At 42.2% G+C, this 20,255-nt stretch overlaps 1 protein-coding gene across 1 annotated transcript in view; it reads right to left on the reverse strand.

Annotated features, from left to right (window-relative positions):
• Positions 1 to 1,349: 1,349 nt before the first annotated feature.
• Positions 1,350 to 20,255, reverse strand: part of CCDC15 (coiled-coil domain containing 15) — a 47,071-nt gene continuing 28,165 nt past the window's right edge. The window contains exons 10-11 of the mRNA XM_056544182.1: positions 19,553 to 19,659; positions 1,350 to 1,394 (exon numbers count right to left, since the gene is read on the reverse strand). Coding sequence (XP_056400157.1) covers positions 1,353 to 1,394; positions 19,553 to 19,659 — 149 coding nt within the window. The 3' untranslated portion in view covers positions 1,350 to 1,352. The remainder of the gene's footprint in view (positions 1,395 to 19,552; positions 19,660 to 20,255) is intronic.

Genomic DNA, 20,255 nt, shown 5'->3' on the forward strand with positions numbered 1-20,255 from the left:
CTAATGTCTGATTTCAGCTGGGTTCACACCACGTTTTTGCAGTACAGTTCCCGTATCAGGTTTTTGATAAAAAATGGATTCCTCAAAACTTGACTAAACTGTATCAAAATGTGTGTACACATTTTAATCCGTATACGGTTTGAAAAAACAATGTCCGGTTGCATCCATTTTTTTTTTTTTGAAAAAAAAGTATAAATTTTTAACTTTTCATTCAATTATGAATAAAGTTTCACTTGAAATTCCAAGAAAAAAAACTGTACAAAGTCAAAAACCGTATGGTGAAAACCGGATGGAACCGTACGCACATACAGTTCTGTACAGTTCCCATTGAATCCCATGTTAAATTTTTTTTTATACGTTTCAATACGGTTTTCCACCCAGATAGAGATGAGCGAACTTACAGTAAATTCGATTCTTCACGAACTTCTCGGCTCAGCGGTTGCTGACTTTTCCTGCATAAATTAGTTCAGCCTTCAGGTGCTCCGGTGGGCTGGAAAAGGTGGATACAGTCCTAGGAAAGAGTCTCCTAGGACTGTATCCACCTTTTCCAGCCCACCGAAGCACCGGAAAGCTGAACTAATTTATGCAGGATAAGACATCAACTGCCGAGCCGAGAAGTTTGTGACGAATCGAATTTACTGTAAGTTCGCTCATCTCTACACCCAGACCAAAAGCTGTGGTAGGCTACGGTATTGGGTACGGGAAAAAAACGGACAAAACTGTACAGCATGCAAAACAGACACAACCTGATGCATCTTTTGGCATACGGTTTCCAATGGAGAGTCAATGCATACGGTTTCCAATACGGTTCCATACGGTTTTCACATTGAAAACGTATACGGGAACTGTATTACATAACGCGGTGTGAACCCAGCCTTCTTCTGCACATTATCACTTTGTATTGTAAAGTGCTGTTGCCCTTTTCCCTCCATTATAAAGGCTGATAACAGAGAAGAATAGATTGTGGTCAATATGCAGAGTTTTATCCTTTTTATCCTCACAGTATAGGACGGCATCTTATTTAGTGACTGTACGGTTTGGCTCTGGTTTGCCCAGGAGACACCGGCGGGCATTTGTATTTTTGCCATGGCACTTACTGAACAAACAGAATTTAATGGGATGTGATCTGCACACGCCCTTACGTAAGAGGCAATAAACATGGGCTGTTTTGGTTTTATGCAGTTAATAAAATGTTATGAGCGCAATTTAATTATTATATTGGTTTCATTAGCTTCATTCATCAGGGCTGATCCCTGGCCAGGAGGGATGGCAAACAATCTCTGCTGTTTATGTCGCTTGTAGTCAAGCACATGGTGTAAAAACCGCTACACTTAATCTGAATGACTTACCTATTAGTGACCTGCACGCGAGAAAAGGAAGAGGAGCTGAAGCAGCTGGAAAAACACAAGAACACCGTGTTAGGAAAGGAAGTGATGCCTCGCGAGAACAGGCTGACAAAAGGGGACAGACAGGGGGGGTAAATGGCAGAAAACAGGGAAGGTGGGAGGGCAACATAAGGACCCTATACACTAGTGGTCTCCAAACTGTGGACCTCCAGCGATTGCACAACCAAGATGTTCCCATAAACGTATACTGGAAGTCTGTCTTGTAAACGTAGCACAAAGCTGGGAGGGAGCATGCCTAGTGTGCGCTTCTACCCCAAATACGACATGTCAAATATTTTATTTATTTATTTTAAAGTGACAGTGTCCATTTAAAGAGTGACCCTATTGCACAGTAAAGTTCTACTATCTGTTCACATCCACAGCTGAGCGGCCATTCAGGATATGTTTAGGGCTAAACAAACCCCAGGGGCAAAGAAAGTCAATACATCTAAAAAATGCAATACTGGGAACAGCTTTTTGGGTTATTTTAGTATAAATTCTATGATAAATTAAATTTGCAACTTTGAACTTAACATGTATGTAACAATATTTTTAGATGACCCCCTCCGCTGGTTTCACCAAGTTAATTTCATGTGGCATAAATGGTGCAGAACTACGCAGGTAAAAGTCCTCATATTACAGTAGCAGGTCGGTGGATGAGAATTTCCAAGTGGACAACATAAAAAACATGAGCACCCTGCAGCTTTAAAGATCCACAGCGTGCCTGTCCTGGTGCAGATTTGTTACACATTCCACCAATGTCCATGAAATCCACAGAAAAATTAGCATGTAGCAAATGGATTCTACTGGGGATTCACTGGTCATTTGCAGCAAGATTCACTAGAGAAATGTTGTATATACACCAGTGGAACAAGTGCATCTGTAATATACATTAAAGGGGTACTCCACTGGCCAGCATTCGGAACCAAATGTTCCGAACGCTGTTTTTGTGCTGAAGGGGTCGGCCATGTCCCCTCAATGCAAGTTTATGCCCCCTCCCATAGACTTGCATTAAGGCGACGTGACTGTGATGTCACCAGGGGAGTGGCCGACCCCTGCAGCGCAAAAACAGCGTTCGGAACATTCACTTCCGAACACTGGCAAGTGGAAAACCCCTTTAAGGGTCAATTCACACATATAGTATCCTAGGGTCAGTTCACGCATCCTTATTTATTGCTGCAGATTTTGCCACCCATTAAAGTCAATGGGCAGCAAAAACTAAGATGTGTGAACTGACCTGAGCTGTATTCAAATGGACAGTTACTGGACATAGTTGATGCTGCAAACTTCAATGTAAACCAAATGACTGAACACACCTTGAAATCTGCAGCATCAAATATGTGCAAGATACTGTACGTGTGACTCTTGGGAGATCACCTTTAAAAGGCAAGGGGCCTGTGTGGTGGAGCACAGTGTCCCTATAGTCATCGTAAAGAAACTCTCCAACATGGATCCTAAAAATAACACCCAGATTTACCCACGTACCCCATATACTCTAATCCTTCTTTAAAGGCTCAGTCACACAGGTGGATTTTATTGAAAACGGGGGCAGGCTCTCCATGGCCACGGAAATCCCTGCCTCCATTCAAACTCGAAGCGGGAAAACCGCTGCAAACATGCAATAAAATCTGCCCATGTTAGGCTTCTTGCGCACAGCTGTTAGGACACGGCAGTGTGACGGCCGTCCGGGGAGCTTGGGGGAAAAGCGGGAGAAAAATTACTACATGTGCCTTCATTTTCTCCCACTACAAAATACAACGTCCAAAAGGATCCCATTATAGTAAATGGGATCCATCGGGACCCGTTGTGCCCAGTCTCGATAACATCTGTTAAAAGCTGAAAAAGAAGAAGAAGAAAAAAAAAAAAAAGAGCCTAACAACTGTTTAAGGATGGGGCACAACGACAGTGTGAAAGTAGCCTGAATGAGCCCTAACAGTACAACAAGGAACTGACGTATTCCTGCCCCCTGTTGGCAAAATCTAGAAGTACACCACACATCTGCACTGCCGCAGCTTTGGACGCTGGTAAGAATACAAACAGTGTGTGCACTCCATCCACAATTTTTACCTAGTGCATGTAAACCAGAATTTATGTTGCACTCCGGTATACAGCTGGGCAAAAAAGTATTTAGTCAGCCACCAATTGTACAAGTTCTCTCAAGATGAGAGGCTGTAATTTTCATCACAGGTATACATCAGCTATGAGAGACAGAATCAGAAAAAAATCCATAAAATCACATTGTCTGATATTTAAAGAATTTATTTGCAAATTATGGTGGAAAATAAGTATTTGGTCACCTACAAACAAGCAAGATTTCTGGCTCTCACAGACCTGTAACTTCTTCTTTAAGAGTCTCCTCTGTCCTCCACTCGTTACCTGTATTAATGGCTCCTGTTTGAACTTGTTAATTGTATAAAAGACACCTGTCCACAACCTCAAACAGTCACACTCCAAACTCCACTATGGCCAAGACCAAAGAGCTGTCCAAGGACACCAGAAACAAAATTGTAGACCTGCACCAGGCTGGGAAGACTGAATCTGCAATAGGCAAGCAGCTTGGTGTGAAGAAATCAACTGTGGGAGCTGTGAAGTTTGCTAGAGAGCATTTGAATGATCCAAAAGAGTATTGGGAGAATGTCATATGGTCAGATGAAACCAAAGTAGAACTTTGTGGTAAAAACTCAACTCGTCGTGTTTGGAGGAGGAAGAATGCTGAGTTGCATCGAAAGAACACCATACCTAATGTGAAGCATGGGGGTGGAAACATCATGCTTTGGGGCTGTTTTTCAGCAAAGGGACCAGGACGACTGATCCGTGTAAAGGAAAGAATGAATGGAGCCATGTATCATGAGATTTTGAGTGAAAACCTCCTTCGATCAGCAAGGGCATTGAAGATGAAACGTGGCTGGGTCTTTCAGCATGACAATGATCCCAAACACACCGCCCAGGCAACAAAGGAGTGGCTTCATAAGAAGCATTTCAAGGTCCTGGAGTGGCCTAGCCAGTCTCCAGATCTCAACCCCATAGAAAACCTTTGGAGGGAGTTGAAAGTCTGTGTTGCCCAGCGACAGCCCCAAAACATCACTGCTCTAGAGGAGATCTGCATGGAGGAATGGGCCAAAATACCAGCAACAGTGTGTGAAAACCTTGTGAAGACTTACAGGAAACGTTTGACCTCTGTCATTGCCAAGAAAGGGAATATAACAAAGTATTGAGATGAACTTTTGTTATTGACCAAATACTTATTTTCCACCATAATTTGCAAATTCTTTAAAAATCAGACAGACAATGTGATTTAATGTATTTTTTTTCTTTCTCATTAGGTCTCTCATAGTTGAGGTATCAGGACAAACACACCCTTATGTTTGGATTCCCCATGTTTTAATCGACTGGGACAGTACGGTACTAGTGTCGTAGCCCACAGGGATTTTCATCATCCGCATACATCTCTATTTTTGTTATTTATATTCTTCATGTATCTCTTATGTATCCTCTTTTTTATACATTCATTCAGTTATCCAGTTATGTATTTATCTACCTAGATTTTTAGCATAAAGTATAAAATAGTATGCCATGTGTGTATTTTTTTTTTTCTGTTGTGGCACCATAGGGGCTTCCTAAATGTGACATGCCCCCCCCCCCCCCCCCCATAAACCATTTCAGTAAAATTCACTCTCAAAAATCCCATTGTCGCTCCTTCCCTTCTGAGCCCTCTAGTGCACCCATGGAGCACTTTACATCCATATATTATATATGAGGTATTTCCTTACTCAAGAGAAATCGGGTAACAAATTTTTGGGGGGAATTGCTCTCCTTTTACCCCTTGTAAAAAAAATTGTGTGTAAAAAAAATGAAGATTTAGAATTTTCTCCTTCACTTTGCTGCTATTCCTGTGAAACACCTAAAGGGTGAACAAACTTTCTGAATGTCATTTTGACTACTATGAGGGGTTCAGTTTTTATAATGGGGTAATTTATGGGGTATTTCTAACATGAAAGCCCCTCAAATTCACGTCAAAACTGAACTGGTCCCTGAAAAATTCAGATTTTGAAATGTTCGTGAAAAATGTGAAAATTCCTGCTATACTTTGAAGCCCTCTGATGTTTTCAAAGGGTAAAAACATGTCAACTTTATGATGCAAGCATAGAGTTAACATATTGTATATGTGAATCAATTTGTAATTTATTTGACATGTCCCTTTTCCTTGCAAGCAGAGAGCTTCAAAGTTAGAAAAATGCTAAATTTCCAAATTTTTCCTGAAATTTTGGCATTTTTCACCAAGAAATATGTAAGTATCGCCGAAAATTTACCACTAAAATAAAGTAGAATATGTCACGAAAAAACTAACAATCAATCTCGGAATCAAATTTATAAGTAAAAGCATCCCAGAGTTATTAATGCATAAAGTGATAGAGGTCAGATTTGAAAAAAATGCTCCATCCTTAGGGTCAAAATGGGCTCCGTCCCCAAGGGGTTAAGGTGTTCATGGCTAGTTTTTATATTTTTCGTGATTTTATCTTATGGATTTGATTCTATTCCATTTAATTTTATGTGATGCTATATGTGTATTCCTATCTAGAATTTAGAACAACTAATAACCGGATTTGGGAAATTCATCCCACTGTTTTTACCAAACTGACAACAATATACAGTCTAACCTTTAGAATTTTCCCTATACCGGTCATCAAGAACCGCATATAAATAGAAATAATAAATTGATTATTATTGAGTATTGATCGGTTCTCAAGGTCACTCGGTAGGATATAAATGATTAGTAAATGTTATGGCATGAGAGATGTTCATGCATTACATATAATATATATAATACAATGAGTGTGGGAATTGCAACAGAATAAATAGTGATATGGAGGAGCTGCTGCGGAAATGGAATGCTAAAAGAATAAGAACAGTGGCAATAGTCTGCAAATGGATAAAGAAGGGGAAAGAACTGAAAAGGAAATAGGATGGAATAAAAAAAAGTCAGATTCTACTGCGCTATTGATAAGCACCAGCAGTGGCGATAGTCTGCAGGGTTTAAAAGTATGACTGTACTGCCGAACGTGCGTCCAAGATCTTCACTATGTAAAGCTGGGGAGAAGAAGCTGTGGGTTCACAACACAATTTCACTGTATACCACAGTTTTAGGTCCGATCAGAAAACCGGATACTGGGCAAAAATGTGATGACCGTTTGACTCTGCTCGGCTCATTGAAATGAATTAGATACGGGCCTGGTCCTGCTGGGATACGGGAGCGCCCGATTTTCACTCCCCCTAACCGGATCCGGCAGCCGTACAGTGAAATCGTGTTGTGAATCCACCCTTAGGCTGGTACTGTGTACCTCTCACCCATGGGGTCCACGGCCATAGTCCTTCTTGCTGCAGCTGCTGACCGGTCTCTGCTGAGATCGCAACAGTCCGTAGGCAGCAAGCTGATACCGAGTGAAGAGATCATTGTTCCTGTGCTGTAATGGCGCGTGATTGTCAATTCTCTGCGAGTTATGATGATGCTGGTCCCACTTTCTAGTAGTAATGGTGGAGCTGATGGATGTATGCCACATATCGCAGTCTGTATCTGTTTGCAGATAATGTCTGCTGACTAGACACGTTTTGGACTTCAGTCCTTCCTCAGTAGTCTTAATGATTAAAGTCTGCAAATTGCTAACAATTTATACTTGTGTAATGTCTAAATTTCGTAAGGGAATTCATGGATTGAGCACTCTCAGAGAGGTATAGGGAAAACCTGGGGTGAACTCAGATTTGAGTACCAAGAGGTGAGAGAAGAAAAAGAACTAAGAAAAACTGGAAAAAAAAAAAGGCGCTAGTAGAAGGAGGAGAAGGGAATAGCAATAAGATACAATAATAATACACTTAATTATGGCCATTGGTGACAGAAAAAATATAAAATAAAATTTTTAAATAAATATAAAATTTTTTTAAAATAAAGATAAATATAAATGGAAGTGAAAAATAATAGAAATGACAATAAATGGGTGTCACCACTTGGAAGTGGGGAATTGGAATATTAAAAAGAGGGTTATATAAAATCTGCCGAGGGAGTGTGCTGGGACTAAAATGTGACCTGTACAGAAAACCTGCTCGACTAAAGATCTCATGCTAAAAAGCCAAAAATTCCTAAATCTGCATTTAGTCCATGTGGGGCCAAAGGCTGGAAATCATATATTGTCTTGCTCTCTATCCGAGATATTCTTATCGATATGGTCCCCAGCGCCCTCACCAGTCTTTCTTTACTTGTTTAATTGCTGTGAATATTAGTCCAGAAGGGTCTTTATTGTGTTTCATTTTGAAATGCATGGATAGTGAGTGGTTTTCAATTCCTATTTTGATGTTGTGTATATGTTTGCTTATTCTCTTCTTTAGGCTCCTCTTTGTTCGTCCTACATACTGTTTGTTGCAAAGGCATGTGATCAGATAAATAACCGAGGTACTGTCACAGGAAAGGAATTCTTTTATTTTGGGTGTGTGATCGTTTGATGTGGATTTAACTTGTTCCAATTTCTTCGGAAAGGGAGTAATTTAGCAATTCTGGCATTTCCCACATCTAAAAGAAACCCTTTAGTGGCAGCCATGTTTCTGAAGGGATCTTAATATTGTTTGCAGTCGGTTGTTTAGTTGTTGGAGCTATTTGGATCCCTAAATTGGGAGCTTTGGTGTAGATTAGTTTTGGTTTGTCTGGTAAAATCGAGGCTAGAGTTTTGTCTCGTTACAAAAGGGGCCAGTGGTAATTAATAATCTTCTCAATTTGTTTGTGCTGGTTGTTGTAGGGGATGATAATCCTCAGTTTGTGTTCTTCAGAAGTTTTTCGTTTTTCAAAATACTCCTTACGGTCTTGTTTTCTTAGTTTCTCTAGTGCCTCTCCCAGAATGTTATCTGGATAATTCTTCTTTTTGAAATCTAAATTGAAGTGCCTCTTCCTCGAACTTCTCTTCCTTCGTGCAGTTCCGCTTTAAATTGCCCGTGTGGTATTTTGAAAAGAATATAGGAGTTTCTTGCAGTGGGTTTCTTGTAAGTCTGACATTCAATTCTGCCCTCAGTTATCCTGATTAATAAATCTAAAAACTCCACTTATGAGGCACTGATCTGTGGCATAAAATTAAAAAGGTTAAAATTGTTGATAAAGATTGTAAAAATTTGTCCGATTGATCGTGAGCCTCTCCAAACCATTAAAATGTCAATATATCTTCGCCAGAGGTCCAGATTTGTGCCGAGATGTGGGGTTATGTGTATCTGTTCCCAGTGCCCCCCCAAAAAATTTGCGTAAATGGGCACAAATCTGGTCCCCATGGCAGTTCCAATCTTCTGTCGGTCAAATTTTTTGTCAAAATAAAAGTAATTGTGGGAAAGGATAAAATTGATACAGTCTTTTAAAAAGCCAACCTGTAGAGGGAGGAGGTCTTCAGCTTCAGTTAAAAAATGGTATGCTGCTGGGATCCCTTGATCATGATTAATACAAGTATATAATGAGCTAACATCCAGAGTTCCTATGATCCAGTCTCCCTGCCACTCCATGTTTTCCATTATTTTGATTGTTTCAGTAGTGTCTATCCACATACTGTGATAGGTTCGATGTCAATGACTATCCCGGACACGATTGGTCTTCCTGGTGGTTCTGTGGCATGTTTGTGCACTTTAGGGAGGCAATAAAAAACTGGAAAAGTCTTTTCTCTTCCCAATATGAAGTAATATTCTGATTTAATCAAAACTTTTTCTTGTAAGGCTTTATTGCAAAGTTCCTCTAGTTCTTTTGTATATTCAGTGGTGGGGTCTCCTGATAATTGTATGTGTTGCCGTCTTCTAATTGCCTAGCACATTAGGCAATGTATTTAATTGTATCAATGATTACAATGGCTCCACCTTTATCAGCGGGGTGGATGGCGATGTCATTGTTTTCTTGAAGTTGTTTAATAGATTCAGTCTCCTTTCTAATAAAATTATTGACAGACTTCTTGGCGCATTGTAATCTCTGTACATCATTTTAAACTGAATATCGAAATGCGTATCTCTCCCCCCCTACTTCTTTGACAGGGTAGAAGGTAGATTTCTTTTTCAGGCCACAGTGTGTATAATGTCCTCCCCTAAGTCTTTACGTTCAAATGGATTTCTCATAAAATATTTTTTCAGACTTAGGTTGCATACAAATTTTTCAACTCCCACATAGATATCAAAATTTATTTAGGTTCCTTTTTGGTGCAAATTTGAATCCCTTGTTCAATAGTTGTTCTTTTGAGAGGGTAGTTGAGACTAAAATTAAAAATGGCCGACTCTAATTTGCTTTTCCCATCTTCCTCTTTAGGTTCGAGGTGTCCGCTGTCTCTACTTCGAGGTCTAGCTCTTTTTTTTGTTGTTGTTTATTCTTCCTAGATTTTGGTTTTGCTTGCATATATGCTATTGTGTTTGTCGTTTTTACTTGCGGTTGATGGATTTGTGCTTTTGCTATCACTTCTTTAATTTTTGGTTCCATTGGTGTTTGCTGCATTAGGATCTCTGCATGAGTGGTGTCGAACAGAGTCTTTGTGATAAGTTCTGAGGTGGTTGTTTCATGGCCACTGGTCGATTTTTTGGGGGAATGTGTATGTTTTGTGTGTGGGAGGTTTCAGTCTCTGGTTTTCTTGTTATGAATATGGTGGGTGGTTTTGATGTGTGGGTCGGGAGTTAAAAAAAAAAAAAAAAAATGATTATGTGATTGGTAATTAAGTGCTATGGTTATATTAGTGTCTAATGGAGCATAGCAGTTCTGTGTATGTATGTTCTATCAAGGATAAATTTGTTGTGGTTCTTCTCCTGGGGGTACCTTCTATGGGAGGGGTATGTTTGAATATGATTTACCCTCTGATCACTATTGGGAATGGTTTTTCATTTTATGATTATTTTTAAAACTTCCCTGATTTTTTTTATCTATTATTTCCTGCTCAAGTTTGTCCAAGGAACGTATTATCGCCATTTGGTACTTGTAATATTCTTCATCTTTTTCGAAGGCTTCCAATTGGATTTTGATGGTTTTTAGTTCATCCTCTAGTTTCTTGACTATTGATTTTCTTCTTTCTATAATTAAACCAATTCTATAGATTTCTTTTTGAAAAAGAGGTCCCAAGTTTCTTGAAAGATCTCATCTTGCAGATTCCTGGGCAGTGTTTTATAAAGAGTTAGTCCTTTCGGGAGGATGTCTTGTTGTAGAAAGTGTAATTTTAAGTTAATTTCCCATTGGTGCCTCTGTTCTTTTTAAGAGATTTTCTAATTGTCTAAAAGTATGTGAGACATCTTTATTTTTATATTTATATATTTCTGTCACCAATGGCTATAATTAAAGTATATTATTCTTCTACAAAATTTTTCTAACATATTGTGTCCCTAAACATCCTATTTACCAGTCAAGAGTATTTGCATATATTCAAATGTTCAATACACATGGTTTCATGTATTGACCCTATGACTTCTCTATACTATCTTATTTCTATTCCCTTGTCCTTCTTCTACTACCCCTTTTTTTTCAGTTTTTCTTAGTTCTTTTTTTTCTCTCACCTCTTGGTACTCAAATCTGAGTTCACCGGTGGTTTTCCATATACCTCTCCGAGAGTGCTCTGGATTCCCTTACGAAGTTTAAATATTACACAAGTATAACTTTCCAGCAGATTGCAGACTTTAATCATTAAGACTACTGAGGAAGGACTGAAGTCCGAAACGCGTTTAGTCAGCAGACAATCTGCAGACTGCAATATTTGGCATCAGCATACATCCATCAACTCCACCATTACTACTAGGAAGTGGGACCAGCATCATCATAACGCGTGGAGAATCGGCGATCACGCGCTAATACAGCACAGGAACAATGATCTGTTTACTACTCAGCTCGCTGCCTACAGACGGTTGCAATCTCAGCAGAGACCAGCCAGCAGCTGGAGCTGCAACTATACGGAAGAAGGACTACGGCTGTGGACCCACGGCTGAGAGGTACACAGTACCAGCCTAACAGCTTCTCCCCAGCTTTACATAGTGAAGATCATGGACGCACGTTCGACAGTACAGTCATATACTACAGGTCCCAGGCCCGCAGCGCTGGCAGACTTACTTCCTTATTGGGATTTTGCCTTCACTCTCTTACAGGAACCGCAGGACTCTCTTTTTCAGCTATTGGGGCAATTTTATTCTTTTATGCAGTGCCTAGCAGTCCTACTCTATATTTTATTTCATATCTATATATTAGTATTTTTATCTATGAATTCACAGGATTAACAGTTTTAGATTGCATGTACATAGTTTGTAAGACCAACGGGAAAGCAGAGCGCTAGGGCCCAGTGCTCTCCCTTTGATTTATCTTATAAATATTTTACAAATTTTAATAAACTGTTTGCATTTACCCACTGAGCCTCCTCTCACTCCTTTCTATCATCCTTGTAAACTCTACACTATGTCTTACACTCATTCATCTCATCTTCTTACAGACATTGGCCGGCATTTATCATTGTAGGTGCAAGTGAAGCATTTATCATTGTAGGTGCAAGTGAAGCATTTATCATTGTAGGTGCAAGTGAAGCATTTATCATTGTAGGTGCAAGTGAAGCATTTATCATTGTAGATGTAAGTGAAGCATTTTTTACACCTTTTTTGTGTGCTGATAATGTGTAGGAGCACCAAATTTATTAAATGGTCACAGGGCATTTGATAAATTTTGTGCACGTCACATTTTATTAAATCTCTCTTCAAACACACCAAAAAGCTAAGCTAAGTTTGGGCTGGGGTTGTTTTAGAGACTTTTCAGTGGCTTTGCGCCTTTTCACAAAAAAATTCAGTTCATTAAAGCCCTTCCATATCATGTTTGCCAAAATCAGAGGATTGTAACTCAAAATCAGCAGAAATGTGTAAACCAAAAGGCTAAAAAAATAAAAATAAATGAATAATAATAATTAATAATAATAGTAATAATAGTAATAATAATAAAAAACCCTGCTTGTGCCTTTTGTAGACACAAAAAACAGTCTAAAGACAATGATAAATGTCGGCCATCATGTTTTCAACCCTGCAGACTTTTGCCACTGCTGGTGCTTATCAATAGCACAGTAGAATCTTTCCCCTTTATCAATTTGCAGACTATTGCCACTGTTCTTATTTTTTTATCATTCCATATCAGCAGCAGCTCCTCCATATCACTATTTATTCTGTTGCAATTCCCACACTAACATCTCTCATGACATAACATTTACTAATCATTTATATCCTACCGAATGACCTTGATAACCGATCGATACTCTATATTATTTATTCATTTCTTTTCTGGAATGTTTTTAGGGATCTCACCCTGATTTGTAGTTCTCAGTCCAAACACTAGATAGAGCACACCTCGACCACTATTTCTTCGTATATAAATAGAAATCCTTTCCTATAGGGGTCACCCCCCCAAAAAAAGCGTTTAGCCAGTATTCCTGTGTAACCCAACATAACTATACTTATATACCAACTATGAAATTTTCCATACCTTTTAGAACAGCTGGAAGCCCTCAAACAGGGTACCACAGCAGTGTACGCGCTGTTAAACTGGTACTCTTATCCCCTATCCAAAGGATAGAGGATAAGATGTCTCAATGCAGGGGTCCGGCCGCTGGGGAACCCCGCAATCTCACCTGTAGGAAGCGATGATCGCTCAGTGTTTTAAGCCTCACGGCCACGGGGCCGGAGTATCATGACGTCACAACTCCACCCGTCCCCTCAATGCAAGTCTATGGGAGGGGGCGTAACGGCCGTCACGCCCCCTCCCATAGGCTTGCATTGAGGGGACGGGCATTATGTCAGAAGGGGGCGGAGTCATGAAATCATGATACTCCGGCCCCGTGGTCGTGAGGCTTCAGACAGAGTGATCATCGCTTCGTGCAGCTGAGACAGGTGGGTGCTGCATGAGAGACGGTGGTGGGACCCTTGCGATCAAACATCTTATCCCCTATCCTAAGATGTCTTTGGGCCAGAGTACCCCTTTAACGCTCCATTTACACAAGGATGCCGGCACCCACCTCTGAACCACTCTACATCCATTTCCAAATCGTCATCTCCAGCTCCCCAGTCACGGACATCACTTTCTGACAGGCCGGACACCGCGCGTGCCAGTCCAAGGCTACAAGGAGGAGAGGAGGACAGCGCGATCGCAAGTGAGGACAAGCTGGCATTCTATGACTTCTAGTAGATGCATCTCTACCAGCTAACAGCAAGCACTCCATGCCAGCCTGCCGGATCACCAGTTTCACTTTCATCTCTCTTGGTCGCTGAGTGGTACCGTGCACCAATCCATTTAACCTTGTATAAAAATACATTGATCTACATCTAATCCTGTAGACCAGTGGTCTCAAAAACTGTGGTCCTCCAGATGTAGCAAAACTTCAACTCCCAGCATGCCCGGACAGCCGATGGCTGTCCAGGCATGCAGGGAGTTGAAGTTTTGATACATCTGAAGGACCACAGTTTAAGAACACTGGTCTACAGGATTATTATTGTTACAGAATGTATCACCAATGACTTTCTCAGTATCAATTGACAATATATATTGATCAGCAAGTCAGCATCATTATCTGTATCACCAACGAATCTTCCAGCCTGAACAGTATATACTATGTGGGAAGCCTATCGGCTGAATTTGTGTGAGGGGCGGGAGCATAGAGCGTTCAGGCGGGGCATAGAGCAATCGAGATTAGGGGCAGGGGTATATAACGCCCCTGCTCCTACGGGAGGGGCGTACGGGACATTCTGCGGACGTGACGTGGTGAGGATGTGCGTGGTGGATCTCCCGCCGAAAATCATGCAGCGCTCGGGTAGCTGCTCACAGCCGGTTCCGGTCCCGCTGTCGGAAAACAGCTTATGAAGTAAGGTCATACCAGTAAGGTGGTACCAGAACCAGCGGGCCATCAGTTTGCGGGTAAGCTTCTCTTGTTCCGCTGTTTACTTACCTGCAAGACAACCATCGCCGGGCCAGTACACACGCCCCCCCCCCAGCATGATTGGCTGCGAAGCCTCACGTGACTATACTACACTACATAGTGACGCGCCCATAGTTACTGACACTGCTGGGTGACTCCAGTACATATCGACCACGGGCATCTCGCTCATAGCTGGCACACATTTTCTAACTGGTTACCACAGATGCAGTGTCACGTCGGAGCATCGCGGCCAGCTACTGCTGCCGGTATGCGGCAGTGGAGCCCATTATCATGTTATGGAGGTTGCAGTGCATTGATGTATGCCATTCTCTGTACTGAATTTCATGTTTACGGTGGATCAGTCTGTCCCTGGTTAGGTGGGAGCATTGTTGGGGGTACTCCGGCACGGCAATTAGCGCTGAAAAGTACTCCTTAAAGAACATTACTGATAAGAGATAGCGATTGCTAAGATGCTGTTCTTGATAGCGGTGGGCATCTGTAAACTAGTGTATCGTACTTAATGTCATGGTTTCTGTACATAAGCTCATCAAGTTACGTGGTCATTCGCTAGCAGCCCATACGGCCATACACTTGTAATTCTACCCGCTATTCTACACGTAAGAAAATATATATATATATAAATAAATAAATCAATGCTTTCACGGCGCGTACGCTCCATACGTATACTAGTAACGTGCATACTGCAAGTACGTTTACAGCTTACCTTGCAAGTACACTCATCGTGTCTACACGGCTACGATCATAGGCGTACTGTTCACAAGTCATGGCGCCCAATACTTTCATACGCTCATGGGGTGTACATGGTCAACTTGCTTATTATGTTCATTAAACATGGCATCCATACTATTCATTCGTTCTTGGCTTTGATTATACTGGCATACCTTGACCTGTTCACACGGGTAGGGCATCTTCATTGTTCGTACCTTTATAACTTGCTTATCGTCTGTACGCTCATGGCCTTATTCTCATACACACATGGGGCACTACTCGTACATCCACAGTATCTCTACGGCTTCACGCATAGCCTCTACACGGTACACAAGCTCACATTATTTAATTAGCTGTACGTCCAGCATTCACACTTAGCAATCTCATTGATTCCGTTTCACCTCGTGGTGTTTCTACTCCCATGCTCACTATGGGTGATACTGTCACAAAGGTTACGGACACGTCTTCAGAACGATAACATAACGAATTCATAGGTGGCCTGCTTACCCGTTATGCCCGCCACGTCTGCAGAGGGAGGCGGCACGCAAGTTATTGTTACTGACACATTTTCAGAACAATAACATCTCGATTCATAGGTTGTTATACACCCGTTACACCTGCCATGTCTGCAGGGGGCGCACCACGCAATCGTTGCTACTGACACGTCTTCAGAGCGGTACATTACGACACATAGGTGGTGGTTTTACCCAGTATGCCTGCCACGTCCGCAGGGAGAGACACCACGCATGTTACGGTTACTGACACGTCTTCAGAGCAATAACATAGGTGGCCTGCTTACCCGTTATGCCTGCCACGTTTGCAGGGGGAGGCGGCACGCAGGTTATTGTTACTGACACATCTTCAGAAGAATAACATCTCGATTCACAGGCTGTTATACACCAGTCATACCTGCCACGTCTGCAGGGGGCGCACCACGCAACAGTTGCTACTGACACATTTTCAGAACGGCAACATTACAACACATAGGTGGTGGTTGTACCCAGTATGCCTGCCACGTCCGCAGGGGGAGACACCACGCAGGTTATGGTCACTGACACGTCTTCAGAGCGATATCGGTACGACACATAGGTGGCCTGTTTACCCGTCATGCCTGCCACGTCTGCAGGGGGAGGCGGCACACAGGTTATTGTTACTGACACGTTTTCAGAACAATAACATCTCGATTCATAAGCTGTCACACTCGTCATACCTGCCACATCTGCAGGGGGCACACCACGCAATCATTGCTACTGACACGTCTTCAGAGCAACAAGATCACGCTTCACGGGTTGTGGTATACCCATTATACCTGCCATGTTGCAGGGGAAGGCACGGCGCAATTGGTATCACTGACAAATACAACTACATCACGACACGTAGGCAGTTTCATATGCTTCATTCCTGCCACGCCTGCAGGAGGATACACTGCAAAGTTATTGTCACGGATATTTTCACAGGGTTTTTCAGGCACACAGGTAGTGGCAAGAACGGGAACATAGTTAATATGTAAAATATTTTTGCCCTCTTATTCCTACCAGGTTCATTTTTGCCCACTAAAGGCGTGCCCTCCGTCGCGGTCATGGGCACAATTCTGACCGTTAGGTTAGTGTAATGTTTTCATACAGGTACGTATGGATTGCTGTATTGACGAGCACGAGCTTGGAGCCCCGAACACAAGTGGGAAGCCTATCGGCTGAATTTGTGTGAGGGGCGGGAGCTTCAATTTTCATATATACTCATAGTTAGAAGGTCTGCATCCATCTTTTTCTCTTTTTCACAACAATGTAGAACATTATCACCATCAGATTGCTGTCTGGATGTGTAGAGCTGACAAGCTTTAATAATAAAAATTTTTTTTTATTATTATTATTATTTTTATTATTTATATATAATCACCATGGCTGGTAAACAAATTCTTTTGGATTGAAATGATCAGACCATAAACTCAGCCTCATTACACAGCAATCAATCTCAGCTATAAGAATAGGAAAGAAGAAAGGACAGTAAGACCTGTATGGCCAGTTTCATAGCAGCATAAGGCTGTGTTCATACAGCTGAAAATGTGCAGAATGCCCGCATGGGGGGGAAAAAAAAAAAAAAAAAGGGTGGACACTCAGCACATTTGCTTAATTCTTCGCCACTTGGACCGCTCGAAAATACGCCTTCTTCATAGAGGACAATGCATTTCCGAGCGGAACTTTTAGAAACACTACCTGTTCAATGTTTCTGCGGACGCCGGGATCAGGATTTCCTTGTGTGCACAGTGCAGCAGCATCCCATTGAAATGATTGAGACTCTGCTGCAAACGAATATCCCCAAGGAATTCCACTTGGAAATTCTGCTGTGTGAACATAGCCGAAAAAGGGATGCAGTTTTGTGTCCGCATTATAGCTAGGAGTCGCAGCCCGACCAAAAGTTAAAAGAGAACCTATCATCAGATTTTACAATATATAACGCTTGGCAAAGCGTTATATAGGGTAAAATCTTTATACTCACCATCCCCAGGGAAAGCTCCTGCCTGTAGGGATGGTGAGGATATGAACTTATAAATTAGGCCCTTAAGTAGTCCCCTGGTTAGGGAGCTCCTCTTACCAGGTCCCATTATTTGGCCGGCAGAGACGCCCCCTCGGCTTGATTGACGGGCCACATCATCGCTCTGCTCACTGCACAGATAGAGCAGCGCAATGACGAGGCCCATCAATCAAGCCAAGGGGGCATCGTTGCTGGCGAAGTAACGGTTGTAGGTAAGAGGACCTCCTCGCCCAGGGGACTACTTGCGGGGCCGGCGGGAACTAGTTTATAACTTCATATCTTCACCATCCCGGGGATGGTGAGGATAAAGATTTTACCCTATATAATGCTTTGCGAATCGTTATATAGGGTAAAATCTGTTTGGTTCCCTTTAATGCAATGTTTCCCAACCAGTGTGCCTCCAGCTGTTGCAAAACTACAATTCCCAGCATGCCCGGACAGCCGTTGGCATGCTGGGAGTTGTAGTTTTGCAACAGCTGGAGGCACACTCATTGGGAAACACTGGTTTAATGACAGCCGTCAGACTGGGACTATAAGGGTATGTTCACAGTGAGCAATTAGCGCCGAACTCCGTGCTGATGTGATGTGAACCCAGCCAGAAAAAGGTGCAGGTGATAATCTAACACCACAATAATAAAATGTATACCCGTGTGGTCAAGTGAATCAAATAGGACCATTTATTCATACTATAGTTGCCAAACTGAGGTCATACATACTGCAGTTTTATGCTAGGTAGATTGTTTGCACTACAGAACCATGAAAGGAGCGGTCCTGAGTTCTGATGCATACGATGAGACATTATCTGACATAAACAGGAATATTGATGCCTCATTAAACTTATGGGCATTTTGAGGGAGTATTTTTTTTTTTTCCACAGGATTGTGACCCTCCTTATACTTACCTGTTTATGATTCTTAATTTTATATCTTAAAGGGGTACTCCGCCCCTAGACATCTTATCCCCTATCCAAAAGGATAGGGGATAAGATGTCAGATCACCGCGGTCCTGCTGCTGGGGAGCCCCGGGATTGCCGCTGCGGCCCCACGCTATCATTACTGCACAGAGCGAGTTCGCTCTGCGCGTAATGACGGGCAATACAGGGGCCGGAGCATCGTTAAGTCACGGCTCCGCCCCTTGTGAAGTCACAGCCCGCCCCCTCAATACGAGTCTATGGGAGGGGGCGTGGCGGTCGTCACGTCCCCTGCGGCAGACTTGCATTAAGGGGGAGGGCCGTGATGTCACGAGGGGCGGAGCCATGACGTCATGCTGCTCCGTCCCCTGTATCGCCCATCATTACGCACAGAGCGAACTCACTCTGTGTAGTAATGATAGCGCGGTGCCACAGCGGCGATCCCGGGGCTCCCCAGCAGCGGGAACCGCGGCGATCTAAAATCTTATCCCCTATCCTTTGGATAGGGGATAAGATGTCTAGGGGCGGAGTACCCCTTTAACACACAGGTGTGCCCATCTACGCCCCTGTGTTCTTGTTGCTGACTACTTAGCAACAGAAACGCGTCGTTGGTATAGAGTTTCATATTGCTGATTGTTCTACCACTGCGCTAGTTTGTTCTACCACGGGGCTAGTTTGGGCCTTGTTGAGCCCAGTGTGAACATGTAGGATGACACCAGTTTGGCTAAATGGTCCATCTATTTGATTCACTTCACCACACGGGTATACATTTTATTATTGTGGTGTTAGATTATCATCACCTGCACCTTTTTCTGACTTACATTTTAAGGTTAGACTTTAGGCACTCCCTTAGGCACGTTACTGGTGTTCATTAATTTGTTACAGTTCTAGGCTGGGTGAATTTATACGCTAAGCCTGGTCTGGCGTGGGACCAGTATCTTATGCCATGTCTGTTTGTGTAAGTGTGTGCGATTCCCTGATGCTGGAGGATATGGATTAGAAACACAATATGAAGAATTGCTTGTAAGCCACTCAGGAACAACAACCTCTTGCATCTAGTTTTGCTCTATGTGTTATCTTACAGCTCGTGGTTGTGCAAAACTGATATTACAAGCAGAAAATCTGGAGCCCGAGGATCCATCCCACATGTCACGAGACAAGAGCACGGACTGCAGGGCACGGGTGTACGCTGCCGGAGGAAAAAAAAATATAAAGATATGGTGTAAATAAATAGATATAGGTCGATTAAAAAGGTAAATGACAGACAATATCTATCTATTCAACTATGAATACATTTATTCAACTTTTTACTCAGCTTGAAATAAGAGCAAATCCTGATTTAAGACCAGTGTTTCCCAACCAGGGTGCCTTTAGCTGTTGCAAAACTACAACTCCCAGATGCCTGGACAGCCAAAAGCTGTCCGGACATGCTGGGAGTTGTAGTTTTGTATTAGACAGACAAGGAGTGCCACACATATACACAGTGTATACTGACATTAAAGGAGTATTCCAGGAAAAAAAGGTTTTTTTTTGTTTGTTTTTTTATATCAACTGGCTCCAGAAAGTTAAACAGATTTGTAAATTACTTCTATTAAAAAATCTTACTCCTTCCAATAATTATCAGCTGCTGAAGTTGAGTTGTTCTTTTCTGTCTGGCAACAGTGCCCTCTGCTGACATCTCTGCTTTTCTCGGGAACTGCACAGAGTAGAAGAGGTTTGCTATGGGGATTTGCTTCTACTCTGGACAGTTCCTGAGACAGGTGTCATCAGAGAGGACGTAGACAG

This window comes from Hyla sarda, chromosome 10 (genome assembly GCF_029499605.1).
Source record: "Hyla sarda isolate aHylSar1 chromosome 10, aHylSar1.hap1, whole genome shotgun sequence".
In the NCBI taxonomy this organism is placed as follows: Eukaryota; Metazoa; Chordata; class Amphibia; order Anura; family Hylidae; genus Hyla; species Hyla sarda.